The sequence below is a fragment of the Leishmania major genome, chromosome 30 (assembly GCF_000002725.2).
Source record: "Leishmania major strain Friedlin complete genome, chromosome 30".
Taxonomy (NCBI): Eukaryota; Euglenozoa; class Kinetoplastea; order Trypanosomatida; family Trypanosomatidae; genus Leishmania; species Leishmania major.
This window is the reverse complement of record NC_007271.2, coordinates 437,798-453,494: the sequence shown is the minus strand read 5'-3', so window position 1 is coordinate 453,494 and position 15,697 is coordinate 437,798. Positions and strand designations below refer to the sequence as shown.

Genomic DNA, 15,697 nt, shown 5'->3' with positions numbered 1-15,697 from the left:
GACCAATCTCTTCGCTTTCTATGAACAGTTTCTGTTTTCATAGCAGATCACGGAAAAGATGAGCGTGCACACGTGCACGCCCCGGCGCCGGTGTGTCGGGCGCACATGGTAGAGCAGGAAACATGCACTCCGCCAAAGCAGGACAGGGGTAGGTGCCGTAAACGGCACCTGGAGAACCCAAGGAAGAACCCCACGACATGGCACCCCGGCGACCGAAACGACATGCCAGAGCGAGTCACCGCTATTGACAAACGCAGGCGCGCCGGTGCATCGACGACTGTGCGACACAACGCCGCGATCGGCGGCACCCTCAGCCCGCATCTTTTCGCCTTCGCTGCCGTCGCTTGCCGGCGTTTGCATCGAGGAAGCGCAAGTAGCGCTCCGCTACCTCGGCATCGTCGTCGATGCCCTCCTTCGCCCAGCAAGCCTCGCGGAAGTCGTCGGGCACGTCGACGCTTGCGAGCCGCAGACGCTTAGCGACGCGACGATCGCGCCGCTGTCGACGCCGCACGCGCTCCTCTGGGTCGTTCTTCCTGGTGTCGTTAGTGACGGCGACACGGAGGGAGTCAGAAAGGAGATATGGGCCGCGCCCGGCGATGCGAAGAAGATGGCTGTACTCCAACCAAAACAAGGCACTGTTTTGCAGAGGATCTGTAACAGGGGCGGACCGAGGCGTTGGCTGAGGCGCCGCAGCGAGGGCGGCTGCCTGAGGTTCGCTAGGCGTGTGGGATCTCGTGCGGTCCCCGGTGGTCGGGGCTTCCGCGCTCTGCTTCCACACCCCCAAGTACGCATCGCTAGCCGCGGTGCCGCTCAGCGACGGGGCCACGCCACGCTCGCGCTGAGGACCCGAGAACATCTCGTCTCTTCCCCCTTGCAGGCGCAAGTGCAGCTCTGCAGTGCTCCGTGGCGGTCGAGTTGCAAGGAGCCGCGCAGCGGCGCTGTTAGCGGGAGTACAGCCCATGCTGCGCCTCTCCTCTTCGGCACTGCGCACCGTTGCTGCCGCTCGATCCTCCTCGGTGAGCACCAGCTCATCCATCGACTCAACAAGGCAAGAGAGAGCCACCCAGAACGCTTCCGGTGGCGGCAGGGAAAACGGCGCGGGCCTGGCAGCGCCGGAGGCCGTGCCATCACACTCGGGCCTGCGCGCCTCCTGCATCGCAGTAGTGGGCGATGGCGGCGTGGTGGCACCAGAAATCGACCGCCACAGCTCGGAGGTATCCAGCTCATTGTAAGCATGTGAAGGGGGATCTGCGAATTTCGCCGCTGTCACAGCCTCGCCTGTCTCGCCCACTCGCTCCCCTTCGCTCGCCGTCGTCACTTGATAGACACCATCGTTGATGATGGCCTGCCGCGGTTTGTTCTTCGCCGTCGCCCGCTGGGCCACATGCTGCTCGCTGGAGTCGGTGGTGGCGAGGTACACGGCCCGCACGGTGTACCGCTGGCCAATGCGGTAGACGCGTGCTAGTGCTTGATCCTCGTTGGTCACTGTGTAGTCACGGTCCACGAGGACCACCATGTGCGCAGCTTGCAGATTGATCCCGCACCCGCCAGCCTTGATGGAGAGAAGGAAGAAGAGACACCCCGGGTCCTCACGGAAGCGCCGCACACTCGTCAGACGCTCGGCCTCGCTGCTGCCGCCTGTGAGCACCTCCGCGTGGTCGGCCCAACCGCGGCTGTACAGATAGTCGACGAGCAGGTCCACACAATTGAGCCAGTGCGTGAAGAGCACCACCTTGCGCTGCGCCACGTACAGGCGCGAGAGTAGCAGATGCAGAACGAGGAACTTACCGCTGCACGCAAGAGTGAGACCGGCAGCGCCACAACGTTCCGCGGCCTCGGCACCGACAACGCTACTTTCCGATGTTGCTACAGCGGCCGCGTCCGCGTCGTTGCACCCCTCCTGCGTAACCTCATCGAGGCCGTGACGATGAAGGACCTGTGAAAAGAAGGGCAGCAAAAAGGCGTGGTTGCACACAAGCCGCGCGGACGATTCTGAGACGCCGGCGCTGGTGAGCCCGAGGGCTCTGTCCTGCTGCACTGCGCAGCGCAAGATGTCGCTGGACTCAGTGCTCGCCAGGGCGGGTAGATGCCGCCAGACAAGCTCGGCGAGCCGATCACGGGGCATGGCCGTCTCATTGCGCGCCTGGAGAGGGTCGAGGTCTGGAGAGGCCTTGCCGTGCAGAGCGTCTGCCGCCAATGCTGCAACAGCGATATATGGGGTGCAGCCGGTGGACTCGTCAGCCCCTATCTCCGCCGCTGGAAACGTGCTCGTGTGCGCCGCCGCGTCAGCGGCGCCTGCGGCCTCCTCCTCCTCCTCATTGTCCGCCTCGCTACTGCTGCTGCTTTTACCGCTGTAGCCTCCCGCCATACCGAGAACCGTGGGTATTCGCCGCTGCTCGCGAAGCATGCACAGCAAGCGCTGCTGCATCGCACTCAGCGGGCACCACATGTGATGGAACGTCATCCGAAGAGTCGAATCCACGTCCGCCTTTGTGCGGCGCAGCAGAAATGGCCGCAGAACCTGATGCAGTCGCAGGATTAGCAGGCCGCGCTCCTCCTCCGTCAGCTCCATCTCATGCGCCCCGTACACGCGAAACGGCCGTCGAAAGACCTCCTCAAACGCGTCATTGTCGGTGAACACCTCCGGATTCAGAAAGTGCAGCAGCGACCAGAGCTCCTGCAGGTCGCTGCTGAGCGGCGTTCCAGTCAGCACCAGGCGGCGCAAACACGAGAGGCCTAAGATGCGCTGGGCTGTGATGGTGCTCAGGTTCGCCACTGCCTTGTGCGCCTCGTCCACGACGATATAGTGCCACTGAATGCGCGCTGCCTCCGCGCCAACGTAGCGGATAGCGTGGACCGGAAGGAGGACAAGGTCGTAAGCCGCAGCTTCGTGGACGGGGTCGGCCAGCTCCTGGTACATGGCAACGTGAAGAGCACTCGGCACAAACTGCTCGCATGCCTCCCGCCACTCTCGAACCACAGAAAGCGGGGCAAGGACCAGATGCGGGAGCCGCGAACCCACTCGCGGTGGCGCCACTCTGCCGCCGCTGCCCTCGCCGGTCTCGCCGGTCTCGCCCCGTCTGTTCTTCAGGTAGAGAAGAAAAGCGAGCGTCTGAATCGTTTTGCCCACGCCCATCTCGTCCGCCAGAATGCCGTTGATGTGGTTGGCGTCAAGGGACGCGAGAAAACGCAGGCCATCCATCTGGTGAGGAAGCAGCGTTGCGTCCAGGCCGGCCGGCTGGGCCGCCACAAACACATCCACGCGGTGCATGAGCTTGAACTCATTCTTGGTGGATGCCACGTAGGAACGGAAGCGCTCGTACTCGCTGCCGTGGCAGCCTGCTGCGCCCCCTGGGCGGTCGGCGATACCCGGCTCAGCAAGGGCTGCAGGTGCTGCGCGTGTCGTAGGCACGGCACGTGCGCCATCACCACCACGATTTGCGGCGGCCTGGGTGGCATGGAACTGAAGCCGTAGCCCGATGCGGCGCATAAAGCCCTCCGTCTTCTCCATGATTTCGAGAAGCGCAGACACCTTCAGCAAGCTGACGTGCTCAGCGAACGCCTGGGCGTCGTTACAACGCAACGCCTCCAGTCTTGCGCGCGCTGCGGCCTCGTCATGCAGCTTCCAGTACTTGCGCAGCTCCGCCTCGACATCTAGCGGCAGCACAAGCGCTGTTGCCGGGGCTCGCGGGGCGGAGGGCGACGTCAGCATCGGTGCCCCATGAGGGCCGCTCTTTTGGGGGTTTGTCGCCGTTGATGGCAGTGAAGCACGCGGAGTCCCGCAGCGCACGAGCCAGTGTTTGTAGAGGTGCGAGCCGGCCCATTGCCGCACTGAGATCTGGGGAAGAGCAGAAAAGAAAAAGCAGGGGGTTGGAGCCGCTGTGGCACCTCCGACTGTGTTCAGGCGTGCCCTGCATGCCGCCGCAACGGCATCCAGGATCGACTCCTGGTGTACCACGGCACTCGTGAAGGCCTCCATCCTTCTACGGAGCGCTGCTTGTCGAGCCGACGTCGTCATGGTCGATGCTCCCGTGGCGCCGCGCGGCACAGGGGCACGCAGAACTGTGCCGGTGTCGGCTGTGCTGTCGTCGCAGAGCAACTGAGAGCGCAGTCGACGCCCCATAACGGCGGTGAGCGTTTCCTTCATCGCTTGAAAGTAGCTCGCCTTCAGCTCCCAGGTACTGCTGCAGTCGTCGCTGACGTGCGCGTTGCTGGTCGCTGTGGACGCATACCCGCTGGTCTGCTGCGACTCTGATGCAGTCACGCCATCGGCAAGGAAGAATCGCCCACCAAAAAACCGCAGATGATGCAAACGTCTTTGCGCATTCTGCGCCGCCAGGACTCCTTCACATCGAGCCGGTGGGTCACAAAGCGTGACCATCGCCTTCACGGGTGCGGTGCCAGTGCGCTCACATGGCTGTTCGCCTCGGCAGCATGGCTTGTCGACCGGCTTGGCATCCACGTCGATACCAGGGTCTGGCAGATGGTTCGTGCCGGCGTCCCTCGACGTCGCGGATTCTGCGATGACAGCACTCGCCTGATTGCCATTTCGGCTACGTGGCGACAGCGATGCCACCGCTGTCCTCTGTATTAAGGGCTGAGCAAAAATCTGTGCGCCGCCGAGCATCTGCAGCGCAGCGCAGAAGACATCGTGGGTGCTGGCGCGAGGAGTCTCCGAGGACATGCGCGGCGGTGGCGAAGGGGAAGCGAAGAGATGGGTGCCCGGTATGCACATGAGAGAGTGCTGTCCAATGTGCCCGCCGCACATAGAGAGGAGAGTGTCGCCTCTGATGCAGCGAGCGGGAGCAGATCGAGATGGAGCAAATGTCAGCACAAAAAAAGGAAAGAGACTCGAGGAGTGTAGTCGCAGGTGGCACAGAGCGCCATGCACACGCGAGTGCTTGCACGTCCGTGTGTGTGTGTGTGTGTGCAGGCATGATGAGGCAGCTTGATCGAGGGGCGCGAGATGCACGGGATCAGCGGTGAGCCTATTTGTTGTCTGCACTTCTCTCTCTCTCTGCGCAAGTGCGCATCGTCAGCGAGAAGAGCAGACAGGAACAGGGCTGCCCCCCGCCCTCCCCCCGGGGGGCATCCGTGCTCGTACCTCACACATGCATCACCAGACAGTTGCACCTTCCCACGGTAACCGCGCCCCGGGACATGACACAGGTGTAAGGTGCACGTGTAGGTGGTGCTCCATCGCCAAGCGCGGCCTTCGTAGAAGTGCATCGCTCCGTTTTTGCGTGTCATGTGGCTGCGTTTTCTTAATTAGGAGGTATTTTTTTTTTTATGTACGGCACGCGTCTCCCGTCCCTCCCTCCTCCTCTTCTGCGTCGTGCTCCACCGCACAGCACACACACTCCCTCTATCTCCCTCGCACATCCGAAGCGTTCTTCCAGCCGTTTTTCGACAGCCGACATGCATCCTCCGCCTCCACACCCATCACCACCACCACCACCACCACCACCCGACACTTTCCCTCCGCGCCGCATACGCTTGACCTCGCGCAGTGGCCACGTGCGCGTTGCGCGTTGGTGACGGGAAACCTGATCGCGGATCGCACTCCTTCTACACAGAGGAGGTGCGAGTGCGCCGAGCGGGAGACTCGGCGGAGGAGGTGATGCTCGGGAGGATCGGAAGGATTCGAGTGAAGCAGTCCGACGCCGCGGAAGCGCAGCGGCCGCTGTAGGAGAGACGAAGTCACCAGAGACTCAGAGACAACGAGAAAGGAAAGGACGAAGAGGCGCGCACAGTCATCACCCGTCCAAGCGAGTGGAAGTGTTAAGCGAGGCTTCGTTTGCTTGCTTGTTTGGTTGTTAGAGAAGGAGGCGTAAGAAAGCACAACGAAGATGAGCCATCGCCAGACCAAAGGATGCGAACACATGGGCAGACACACACGCACACACGCGCGCATGCAGGCTCGGAGCACCGCTTTCCGCAAGCAGGCATGAATTACGGAGAGGGAGCTGACGAAAGAGGAAGTTACCAAGAGCGCGACAAGGCCGGAAACTGTAGTGACACATCGTCACTTCCAAGCGTGCGCGCTTCCCCTCTCCCCCCGCCTCGCGGGGGGAGGCAGACGGGCTCAAGAGATGACGCGTAGATAGGCTGACAGAGAGAACACGCACACGATGTCCGAGGCAACTCACGAGGCGACAGCTCGGCCATCCCCACAGCAGCTATAAATCTCAGAAGCGCTCACACAAGCAGATAAGCGTATCATCGGCGGAATGGAAAAAAGATGGCACATTCGGCATCTCCTGCCCACCCTCACACCCCCACCGCTCCCGCCGTGCCACCCAAACGTGGCCATCATCATCAGGACGCGCCTGCAGGGTGCCCCGCCTACAAGAGCCGGCGCTTCTTCGCGGTGTTCATGTACGGCTGCAGCACCCATTCCGTCTCTGCGTCGTCCATTTCGAGTGTGCCAAGCACGATGCGGTACGGGGTCAGCTCAAACCGCGGCCCCACCTCCGTCAGCTCCACCTGTTTCTTGCCCTTTTCCTTCTTGAAGGTGTGGTGACGGAAGCTAATAAAGTCGTTCTCGTTGTCAAAGGTCAGCACGCGGGATGCGTCCGCCTTGGGCACGGGGAAAAGGTAGCGCAGCACGTCCTTTATGCGGATACCGAGCTTAGTGGAGAAGTTCTCAAAGACGAGATGCGGATACTGCTCTGACATGGTGCCCACGCCGTCGATGTCGTGGCGTGCTACAAGGTTGTGAATGGTGAAGGTCACGGTAGGGCCTAGGGGGAGGTGAGAGACAATCAAACTATCCGGTACACCCTGCGACTCCTGCAGCACCAACACATCTGTGTAGTTTTCCTTCCGGGCCGCGTCCATGAGCTGATGCACACTGAGGTTACCGCGATTCATGCGCACGGCATTCGGCACGATGAGCCGCACCTCCTTCGCAAACTCTAGCAGCTTCTGCGACGCGTTGCGGGACGTCGTGACGAGCACGTGCGGGTCCTCCTGGCCGGCGTTAGCGTACTCGTCATCCACCGTCGTCGTCAGGTTGCGGGTTTGCGCGTCATCGAGTTCTGTAAACTTCTTCAGCGCCAGCGCGTCCTTCTTGAGGTGCCCGGGCAGCGGGGTGGCCGTCTCCACCGCACTGCGGAATTGCTCCTTGCGTGCGTGGATCGCCTCATGGACGCGCTCGTGCTGCTTGCGCTCGAGGAACTCCTTGCGCGTACGAATGACGCTACGGCGCATGATGACGGCTGCCAACGATGGTGCACAGTGCCCTCTTCGTTACCGATTCTTTATTTATTTATTTTTGTGTTTCGCGGCTTCACGTCCGTGTTAGTGTTCTGTCTGCGTCGTGTTTTCGTTGGGTGGAACCTACCATCGGACAGCGGCTCAATCTGCACGGCGTACACACATACGCACATATACGCACAGGCGCACCAAGTATCCTTGCAGCCGTTGAGGATGGTTAGGAGAGAGAGAGAGAGGAGGGAGGAAGAGAGAGCGGGAGGCAGGAGCTGACGTAGCGAAGATTAGAACCGCCGGTGCGCAGTACTTGGCAGAAAAAGAAAAGGGAAAGGAGGGAACGCATACACATCGCTCTGCCTCTGCTGCTTAGTTCAGCTTTTCAATATGGCAAGCCCATTGCATCAGTGTCAACGCATGCGCGGGGACTACAGAGAACGCGGCGTGTGCACGGGTGTGTTCATTCGTTTTCTGGTTTGCCCGCCGCGGATCAGCGAGCGGCCACGCCGTCGATGACGCTGTTTTTTTTTTCTTTTTGTTGTTTTCAAAGTGGCCTTCTCTCCCCTCTTCATGCGCATGGGTGCCGTCTTGTCACGGCCGAATCGGCCACTGCAAAGGCGAGTGTGAGGCCACAGCTGTCTCTCTCTCTCCCTACCTGTGTGTACGTGCGCACTTCGCAACACCAATAGGACGCACAGGGGGGAGGGGGACGGGTTCAACTCTGCTCGCCCGAGTGTTGACGGCACGCGCGGCAGTAAACTGGCAGTTTGCGGAGCTGCGCCTCCATCGTCTCCGCCCCTGCCGCCGCAGTGGATGTCACAGGCAACGCCAGTGCAGCGCCGTCGCGCATCACGGGGACGGCGCCCCCAGCGCGGCCACCAAAGGCCGCTCCTCCCCCACCAGTGAAGGCGTCCGTCGGTGACTTCCTCAGGTACTGCAGCACACAGGCCGGGTGGTACATGTGCTGACACGCAAAGACAACCACCCGCTGCGCAAGCAGCTGGCGGCAAGCTGCGCATCGGTGCACCACCGATGAGCCCTCTGCCAATTCCGCAGCCGCATGTCTGGGCGTAGTAGCAGCCTCGTTGATGGCGGTGGTGCCGCTCTCGGCAGGGTGGCGAGGTCGACCCATCGCGATGGCCGCCGTGCGTCGCTTCAGCAGCTGCCCATAGTAGCCCATCAAGTCATTCTCGCCAACCTTGCATACGGTGGAGAAAAACGCAATCTCCTCCGCCATGGCGTGTGCGATGGCAGCAATGCTGGGCCCGGCGTGCAGGATGGGCTCACGGCTCGGAAGCTTCGGCAGAACGAGTCGCACATCCAACGCGGGATGCTCCATGAACGGCGGCTCTGCAAGGATCCTGAGGAGGTCGCCGAAGAGGTTGAGCGGCACAACGCACTGTGGCGGTGGAGCCGGCAGGTCTTTCGAGGCGTCCGCATCGCAGGATGCGCGCCGCTGGGCTTCTCCTTGGCCCTGCAAGGGTGAGCTGCAACTCGTGCACCTCTTCGAGGCCTCCACGGCGGCAGACAGTGGTGGCGAGACAGCGCTGCCGGACGCGCCTGCCACGCCATTCGCCTTGCACACGTCCTCCAGCGCAACATGGTACTGCTCCGCGATTGACGCATACGTTTCGTTTGGTTTGGTGTGGTGCATCACGTAGCGCATCCGAGCCCCAGCCCCGCCCGTGGCGGTATTTGCGCTGTCGAGGCTGCCCGTTGGCAGGCTCGCGTTGTACGCGACGGTGTAGTCGACAAGTCGCGTGAACAGCGCCGCCTGCTCCTCGAGATCGGGGACGGTGACGACAAACTTCAAGGCGCGTCGGAGGTCGTGCATCCTTTCCAGAAGGATGCGCAGCGCCTCGTCCTCGCGGCCCATGCGAAACAGCAGAAAGATCTCCTCTTCGAGGAAGTGGTGTTTGTGGCAGAGCGCGTGCAGCTCACGAATGCGCTCCACGTACATGGACATCTGCTTGAGAAATGGGAGCAGGGAGGGGCGGTCGTAGTCGATGTAAAGTGTCGCCACCAGCTGGGCGTGCCGCTTCGCTGCTTGAGCAAACACCTCCGGGTAACGCCTTTGGACGAGGTTTAGATAGCGCAGCAGGTGCAGCCGATCGCTCTTCTCGAGGCAGCTGATGACGGACTCGGTGCAGAGTGGGTCCTGTGCAGAGCCGTACTGCAACGCATCCAGCGACGGCGAAGATGGCGCGGTGCCATCAGCTTCTGCGGCGACAACTTGGGAGACCAGTGCCGCGTCACCGCCGTCTGTTACGCCGTTGCGACCTGTCGCTTCTGCCACGTGCTCCATGAGCAGCTGCAAAGTAGCGTCTTCCCTTCTGTGCAGCAACTCGGGAAGCAGCTCGCGCGCCTTGTGGAAAAGCTGCTGGTCACGGATGAGGCCAAACACTTCACGGTCGCTGCGTGGAGAGGCAGGCAAGTGCAGTAACACTTGCAGCGCCTCCTCGTGCCGGCGTGCGCATCGGAGAAGGAAGCCGTAGCTGGCCACCAACGACCACCGCGATGTTCGGCTCATCGACGGGGCAGACGCAGCGCCGGCACCTGCCGTGGTCAACTGAGATGGATCCGAGGCTGCCCTTGGGGCGCTCGTCTCCTCCGAAGTGCCTTGCGGAGTAGTCGGCGGAGGAGAAGCTGGCGCCCCCGGCGGCACGCCACTTTGATCAGCAGAGGCGGTGTTGAGTGTAGGACTCGCGTTAGACGCCGTCACGTCCCTTGTCTGCACATGCTTGTCGTCGTTATCGTTCTTCTCCTCGTCGCTGCTGTCGCCCTCCCACCAGGCGGCGGCGGCGCACTGCTCTCGGTACACCACCTCCGTCGCCTTGAGTACGACAGGCACGCTGAAAAGTGTGTAAAACTTGTGTAACGCGGCAAAGAAGAGGCTCGGGTCGTGGCGGAGGCAGCGAAGCAGCACCAGATCGTAGTACTCCCGCTGAATCGGCGTCTGCAGGGTGGCGACTGGGCGAGGGAGGGACCGAGCCGCGGCGTCAGCGTGCTCGGCATACGCGTCCTGCTCCTCCTGCATGTCCTGCGTGCTGGTCACCTTGTACTCGGCGGAGGCACCCGTGCTGGCTGGCAGGAGCGCGATGAGCCGCCACGACTCACCACATGTGTCGAGGCGGTAGATCCACTGCTCCCACGCAGCGCTGTTGTCACGCGGAATCAGCTCCGGGAGCAGCTCGACAATCTTCAGCAACGCCCCCTCCTCCGTGCTACGGTTGTGAAAGAGATGCATGAGCCACTGCTGTCCCACGTGCTCCAGGACGTGCCGCCGCAGCTGACGCGCATGTGCCGCGGCGTACCGGTAGGCGCATTCAAACTGACTTGTGCACAGCAGGAACTCGACGTGGTCATCAATGTCGGACGGCACCGCCTTCACGATTGTGTCGACGGAAAGGATGAAGTACTGCATCATGGGAGACGGTGCCAACGGGTCCGTTGGCAAGGCGAGCTGGGGCAGCGACGCCGCAGGCGCCGGCTTCGCAGCGAGCGATGGCAGAAACTCGAGATAGGTGAGACGAAGCTGCAATGGATGGATGAAGCGGATGGGCATGCGACCACGGTAGACGTCGGTCAAGGAGTCGCGGTCCACCACGCGCACTTCCAAGTCCTTCAGCACCCCCTCCGTGCCGCCCTCCACGATGCCTGCCAGAACCACGTACCGCTGCGGTCCATAGGGGGCAATGCCGCAGACTCGGTAAGGGAACAAGGTAGTGCTCGGTCGCAGTGGCTGTGACGTGCGCAGCTCTACAACGCACGGCGCCCGCCCAGCCGCCTCAGCCACGGTGGTTGGTGATGGCGATGATGCCGGAGCAGCACTGCCGAATGACGCGCGCAGCGGGAATGGCGATGAGGACGTGCCTCGCCATCCACCTTGCAACAAGGTGGAGCGAGGCGACCGATCTACACTGAAAAGGCCCCCGCCGCTGAGTCGACGCACGTGAGGGTCGGCGTGCAGCTGGACCTCTTGCACCACGTCGCCCCATCCACACAGCAACGTGGCCGCCGAGGTGGCAGCTGCGGTCGGGTCCCTCGACAAATTGTGCTCCCATCGCAGCGTGGGTGGGTACAAGGCGTTCTGTGCTGGGAGGCCGGGCAAAGAAACGCGGCGCGCCACGGCCCCGCTCTTCATGTTGTAGAGCGTTATCTCCGCGTCAGATAGCCACGCGACAACGTCGACCGCGGCCGTGTGACACCAGCGGACCTTGTGAATGCGCCCGCGTCCTTCCTGCAGAGTCGTGACACGCCGACTGTTGCTCCACAGCACACCTTTGGTGAGCAGGAGTACCTTGGTCGCCCCGCCGCACACCATCGGACAGCTGTCCATCTTGTGGTATAGCGGGTGCAGGGCGACAGACTCGATCGGACCGCTCAGCTCCGCCATCCACACGTCCTTCACATCACGACGGCTTTGAATCGTGACATACCCGGCCTTGTCGCATGCCGCTATGTAGAGCTCGTTGATGGTGCAGTCTACATCGCAGATCGGTTCGTGATGGTTCGTGTACACCTCCTTGAGTTTGCCGGAGGACGGCTCGACGACTGCGACGGTTCCCTGGTTCGTGCCGAGTACAAGGATGTGGCGGAACGCTTCCATCGCCATGAGTCGGTGATCCTTCAGCGCGGCCCCGGCAAGCGTGTAGCTGAGAAATCGCAAGAGATCCTCCTGCGGTAGCAGAGAGGCCGCCGTCGAGAATCGGTCGTCATCTACGCTGTCGCTGCCACGGCATTTGTCGCTGTGAACAAAATTACTATTCTCCTCGTCATAGCTGCTGTCGTACTCGTAGTAACTCGTGTAGCTGTCGTTCTCCGTGCCGTCTACGCCATCGTCGCCGGCGTTCTCGCCGCCACCGGGGAAGCTATGCCGAGTACGGCCGCAGCTGGCAGTCTCTCTCTTTTCAAGCGTGTGGTGAGAGGCAGGAGTGCTGCTGCTGCTGCTCGTCCGGCTGCCGTCGTGCGCGTGGTCGGCTTCTTGCACAGGCGCCGGCAACGGCGCCAGTGGCGACGGGCTCGCGCTGGCGTCGCCGGCGCTATCGTGGCGCTTCATGTGGTTATTGGTGTGTGTACGTGTGTGTGTCTGTATCTGTGGGGGTAGGGAGGCTTGAGTGAAGGTGCACGCGTTTGTGCCAGCAAGGGCAGAAACTGAAAAAGACGGCAAAGAATGAGGCGCCCCCACCCCCTCCCCTTTCGCGTGCGTGGGGAGGAGAGGAAAGAAGAGGGGGCGGCGGCTTGGACACGGCTTGTGATGGCACCCCCGATAGTGCAGAGGATCGTGAAGCAGCCACCTGCCAGTACGCGCACACTCACAGATATACTTCATCGAGGGGCAGGGCGGCCGCGGAGGAGGGGAGTGAGAATGAGGCGTCCGACAGAGGGGAAGAGAAGAGCCGAGACACTTAGAAGAGGACGGATGCTCGCGGCAAGCGGTGCTATGCCTGAAGCGGGTCTCAAGGCATCCCCACCGATAGGCTACGACAGAGGGAGTGGTGGGACGAGGGATCGATATCCGCACCTGCGTCATTGAGGAATCTGCAGGAGATGAGGTGCTGCCAGAGGGCCAAACTCAGGTGAAACCTCACCCTGACACCTCCCTCTTCTACGCATGCACAGAGAGTGGCACGCTTGCGAAGGCGTTCATCAGAAGCGACACCGCAGCGCCGAGCCTGTGTGCTCGACTCTGCTGGGCTCCTGTGCATCTGTCCCATATACTAGGTCGTCTTTCGTCTTTTTCGGGAACGTGCATGAGGAAATCCCTCATGTGTCTCGACAGAGGTACGGATACATCCTCATCATTGTCTTCTCGCCTTTCGCCTCTCACTCTCTCCGCATGCGTGTTGGTGGGCCTGCGCCCCACACCCTTACATGTACACGCGCGCAACGCCGCCTTCGCCGCAAGCGCTCTCGCCGACTGGCGCCTTCGCATTCTGCAGAGACAGACAGAGACACATGCGTAAGCGGGCAGAAGAAGTGAGGAGAGATAAGGCCCTCTGTGCATCATCACATGCGCATCAACTCTCCACTTGCATCATGCGCAGTTTTGCCCCCAAGAGCACCGTCTCCAATAATCCCTGCTCCACATCCCGCCGCTGCTTCGTCAGCAGCGACATCGGCGTCTGCCGCATAATCTCTAGGTGCTCCTCTGCCTGCCGCCGCCGCGCCGCCTCGGCTTCCATGGCATCCTTGTGGAGCAGAGTCTGGTGCTGCTGAAGTAGGAGGTTGCGGTAGCTGTACTGAAGAAGGAGTGAGGAGAGAATGACCTGTTCACGGCACGCCGGTTCGCGGGTTTTGCTGCACGGCGTGAGACCTCTGTCTCGCCCGCACGGAGAGTCGGTGCCTTCGTCAAACAACCCCATGTCCAGCTCACTGCCCTCCTCCGCGCTCATCATGCTGACGTCCACATTCGCAGTGCCGCTGGCTGGCCCAGCCTGGCCGGCGCCACCACCGCTCGCGTCCATCACGGCAGCCGCGGCGCCGCTCGCCATCAGCTGCTGCTGAAGTCCCCCGACGCGCTCCAGGGCGGTGGTGAGCTGCTGCCGCAGGTCCTCCCTCTCTCGCTCGACCTGGCGCAGCTGAGCCCGCCACGTATCGTTGGCCGTGGACACGTCGGCGACCGGAGCGACCATGGCGACCACCTGGCGCTGCAGAATGCCAACCTGCCGCTGCAGGCTGTCGCGCTGCTGCCGCGCCTCATCCAGCTCGTTTTCCAATGCCAGCACGCGGTCAACCGACCCGTTGGAGGCGAAGGAGATGTTGAGCTGGGCGGCATCATCGCTGCCGAGCCCACGCAGCCGGTCCTGCTCGAGCTCCAGCACCACCAAACGCGACTGCAGCTCCTCCACCTGCGTCTCCAGCTCTACGCGCGCCTTCATCTGCGCAGCAAGCTTGTCCTCCGCTACCGCGAGTTTCTGCAGTGCCTCGCGTCGCTCCTCTGACTTCACCATGACACCTTCTTCCGCTGTCTTGAGGCGGCGGCGCAACGCCTGCAGTGCCATCTCGTGGGCAGCTGTCGCCTCTTTCAGCGCGGTCACCTGCGTCGACTGCTGCTCCACACGCGCCGTTAGGGCGGCAATGGTCTCGTCCTTCTGCGCACAGCGCCGCTGCCACACGGACAGGATATCACTGCTGCCGCCGCCCTCGGCTTCGCTATCGCCGCCCTCTGTTGCCGCCGCCGCGGACGTGACAGCTAGCGTGGCTGACATTTTTGCCTGGTCGCCGAGCAGCAGTCGATATTTGCCCGCCGCCATCTCCTTGTCCTCCTTGCTCACCTTGTAGGCGTCTTGCAATGCGGCAAGCTGCGCCTTCACCCCGGCCAGCTCCCGTCGTAGCTGGTATGTGGCGTTGCGGTAGTAGCCCTCGTCTTCCTCGCCCGCGGCGGCGGCGGCGTTCGAGCTGGCACCACGGTAGGACAGGGGCGACGGGGATAAGCCGGTGGCACCCCGTATGACACTAGGGGAGCCTGCCGCAAAGCCGCTGCTGGCAAGCTGCGGACTCACTGTCTGGCGAAGATGTGCCGACACGCCAGACGGGCCCGGCTCAGACACAGCGGCGGCGTGGTGACGGGGCTTCAGCTGGTAGGCGCGCATTATCTCCTTCACCCAATCCGACAACACCACCTGCTCCTGCCGAGGCAGAGACTTGACCTCGCTCAAGACAGCAGGTACGCCACTAAGCACGACAAGAGCGACAGCGACACCAACCAGTTGCATGAGCTGCTGCCGCTGCGCCGCTTCTGCTGCGGCAGAACCGGCGTCCTCATCCCCTGGCAAGCCAGCGAGCACCGCCGGATCGAGTCCTTGCGTGACAGGCGTTGAGGATGTGGTGTGCATGGCTTCTTGAGCGTACGCGCCAATGTCGCGGAGGAGTGCGCACATGTTGTCCTTTCGCTGCTGCACATCCTCCTCCGGCATCGGCCCTGTCAAGGAGGCGACCGCGCCCCCCTCGGTGGATTCAGAGCATGTGGACGGGAACGAGTTGGGGGCCACCAGCCGCAGCATCGCGAACAGTGCAATGCCATCGCAGAGCTGCGTAAAGTGCGTGGGGCTGTGGACTGGCAAGCCCGGCTGGGCAAGCGGCAGCAGTCGGCGCACGAGCGCCAGCACGGCTGCCTGGCGCTCTTGGCTCGTCATTGCTGAGTACAACAACAACAAAAAGTAAAGAGGTGCCGCTGCACCGGGGCAATGTGCACCGCTGTTCCTGAGGATAGCGAAATAGTTGGTGAGGCGAAGGAGGGAGGGGGGATGTGGGCTCCAGGGTGACGATAGCGTCAGATGAGGTGAGAAACGAGGTGAGAAGTCACCTGCACCGACATACGCGCACGCACGCACAGACTGCACGAGAAGAGAGACGAGACGAAGACGAAGGAAGGCGCGTCAGTCTGGGAGAGGATGCCTGTACATGCACAGAAAACATGGTGCCCAGGTTATGTCTGACGTGGAACGAGTCCAGAAAGAAGATCGTCACCCCCTTTTCTTAG

The 15,697-nt window shown here is 62.2% G+C and overlaps 4 protein-coding genes across 4 annotated transcripts; all 4 read right to left on the bottom strand.

Annotated features, from left to right (window-relative positions):
• Positions 1-310: 310 nt before the first annotated feature.
• On the bottom strand, positions 311-4,018 carry LMJF_30_1300 (hypothetical protein; the record flags this gene model as incomplete). Its single annotated transcript, XM_001684673.1, has 1 exon — positions 311-4,018. The coding sequence occupies one exon, from the start codon at positions 4,016-4,018 to the stop codon at positions 311-313; it is 3,708 nt and encodes a 1,235-aa protein (XP_001684725.1).
• A 2,327-nt stretch (positions 4,019-6,345) lies between these two features.
• LMJF_30_1290 (putative U3 small nuclear ribonucleoprotein (snRNP)) lies at positions 6,346-7,212 on the bottom strand (the record flags this gene model as incomplete). Its single annotated transcript, XM_001684672.1, has 1 exon — positions 6,346-7,212. One exon carries the CDS (start codon positions 7,210-7,212, stop codon positions 6,346-6,348), a length of 867 nt encoding a protein of 288 aa, XP_001684724.1.
• Positions 7,213-7,927: 715 nt separating this feature from the next.
• LMJF_30_1280 (putative vacuolar assembly protein vps41) lies at positions 7,928-12,271 on the bottom strand (the record flags this gene model as incomplete). The annotated part of the gene is made up of 1 exon (XM_001684671.2): positions 7,928-12,271. The coding sequence occupies one exon, from the start codon at positions 12,269-12,271 to the stop codon at positions 7,928-7,930; it is 4,344 nt and encodes a 1,447-aa protein (XP_001684723.1).
• A 961-nt stretch (positions 12,272-13,232) lies between these two features.
• LMJF_30_1270 (conserved hypothetical protein) lies at positions 13,233-15,350 on the bottom strand (the record flags this gene model as incomplete). The annotated part of the gene is made up of 1 exon (XM_001684670.1): positions 13,233-15,350. One exon carries the CDS (start codon positions 15,348-15,350, stop codon positions 13,233-13,235), a length of 2,118 nt encoding a protein of 705 aa, XP_001684722.1.
• Between the last annotated feature and the right edge of the window lie 347 nt (positions 15,351-15,697).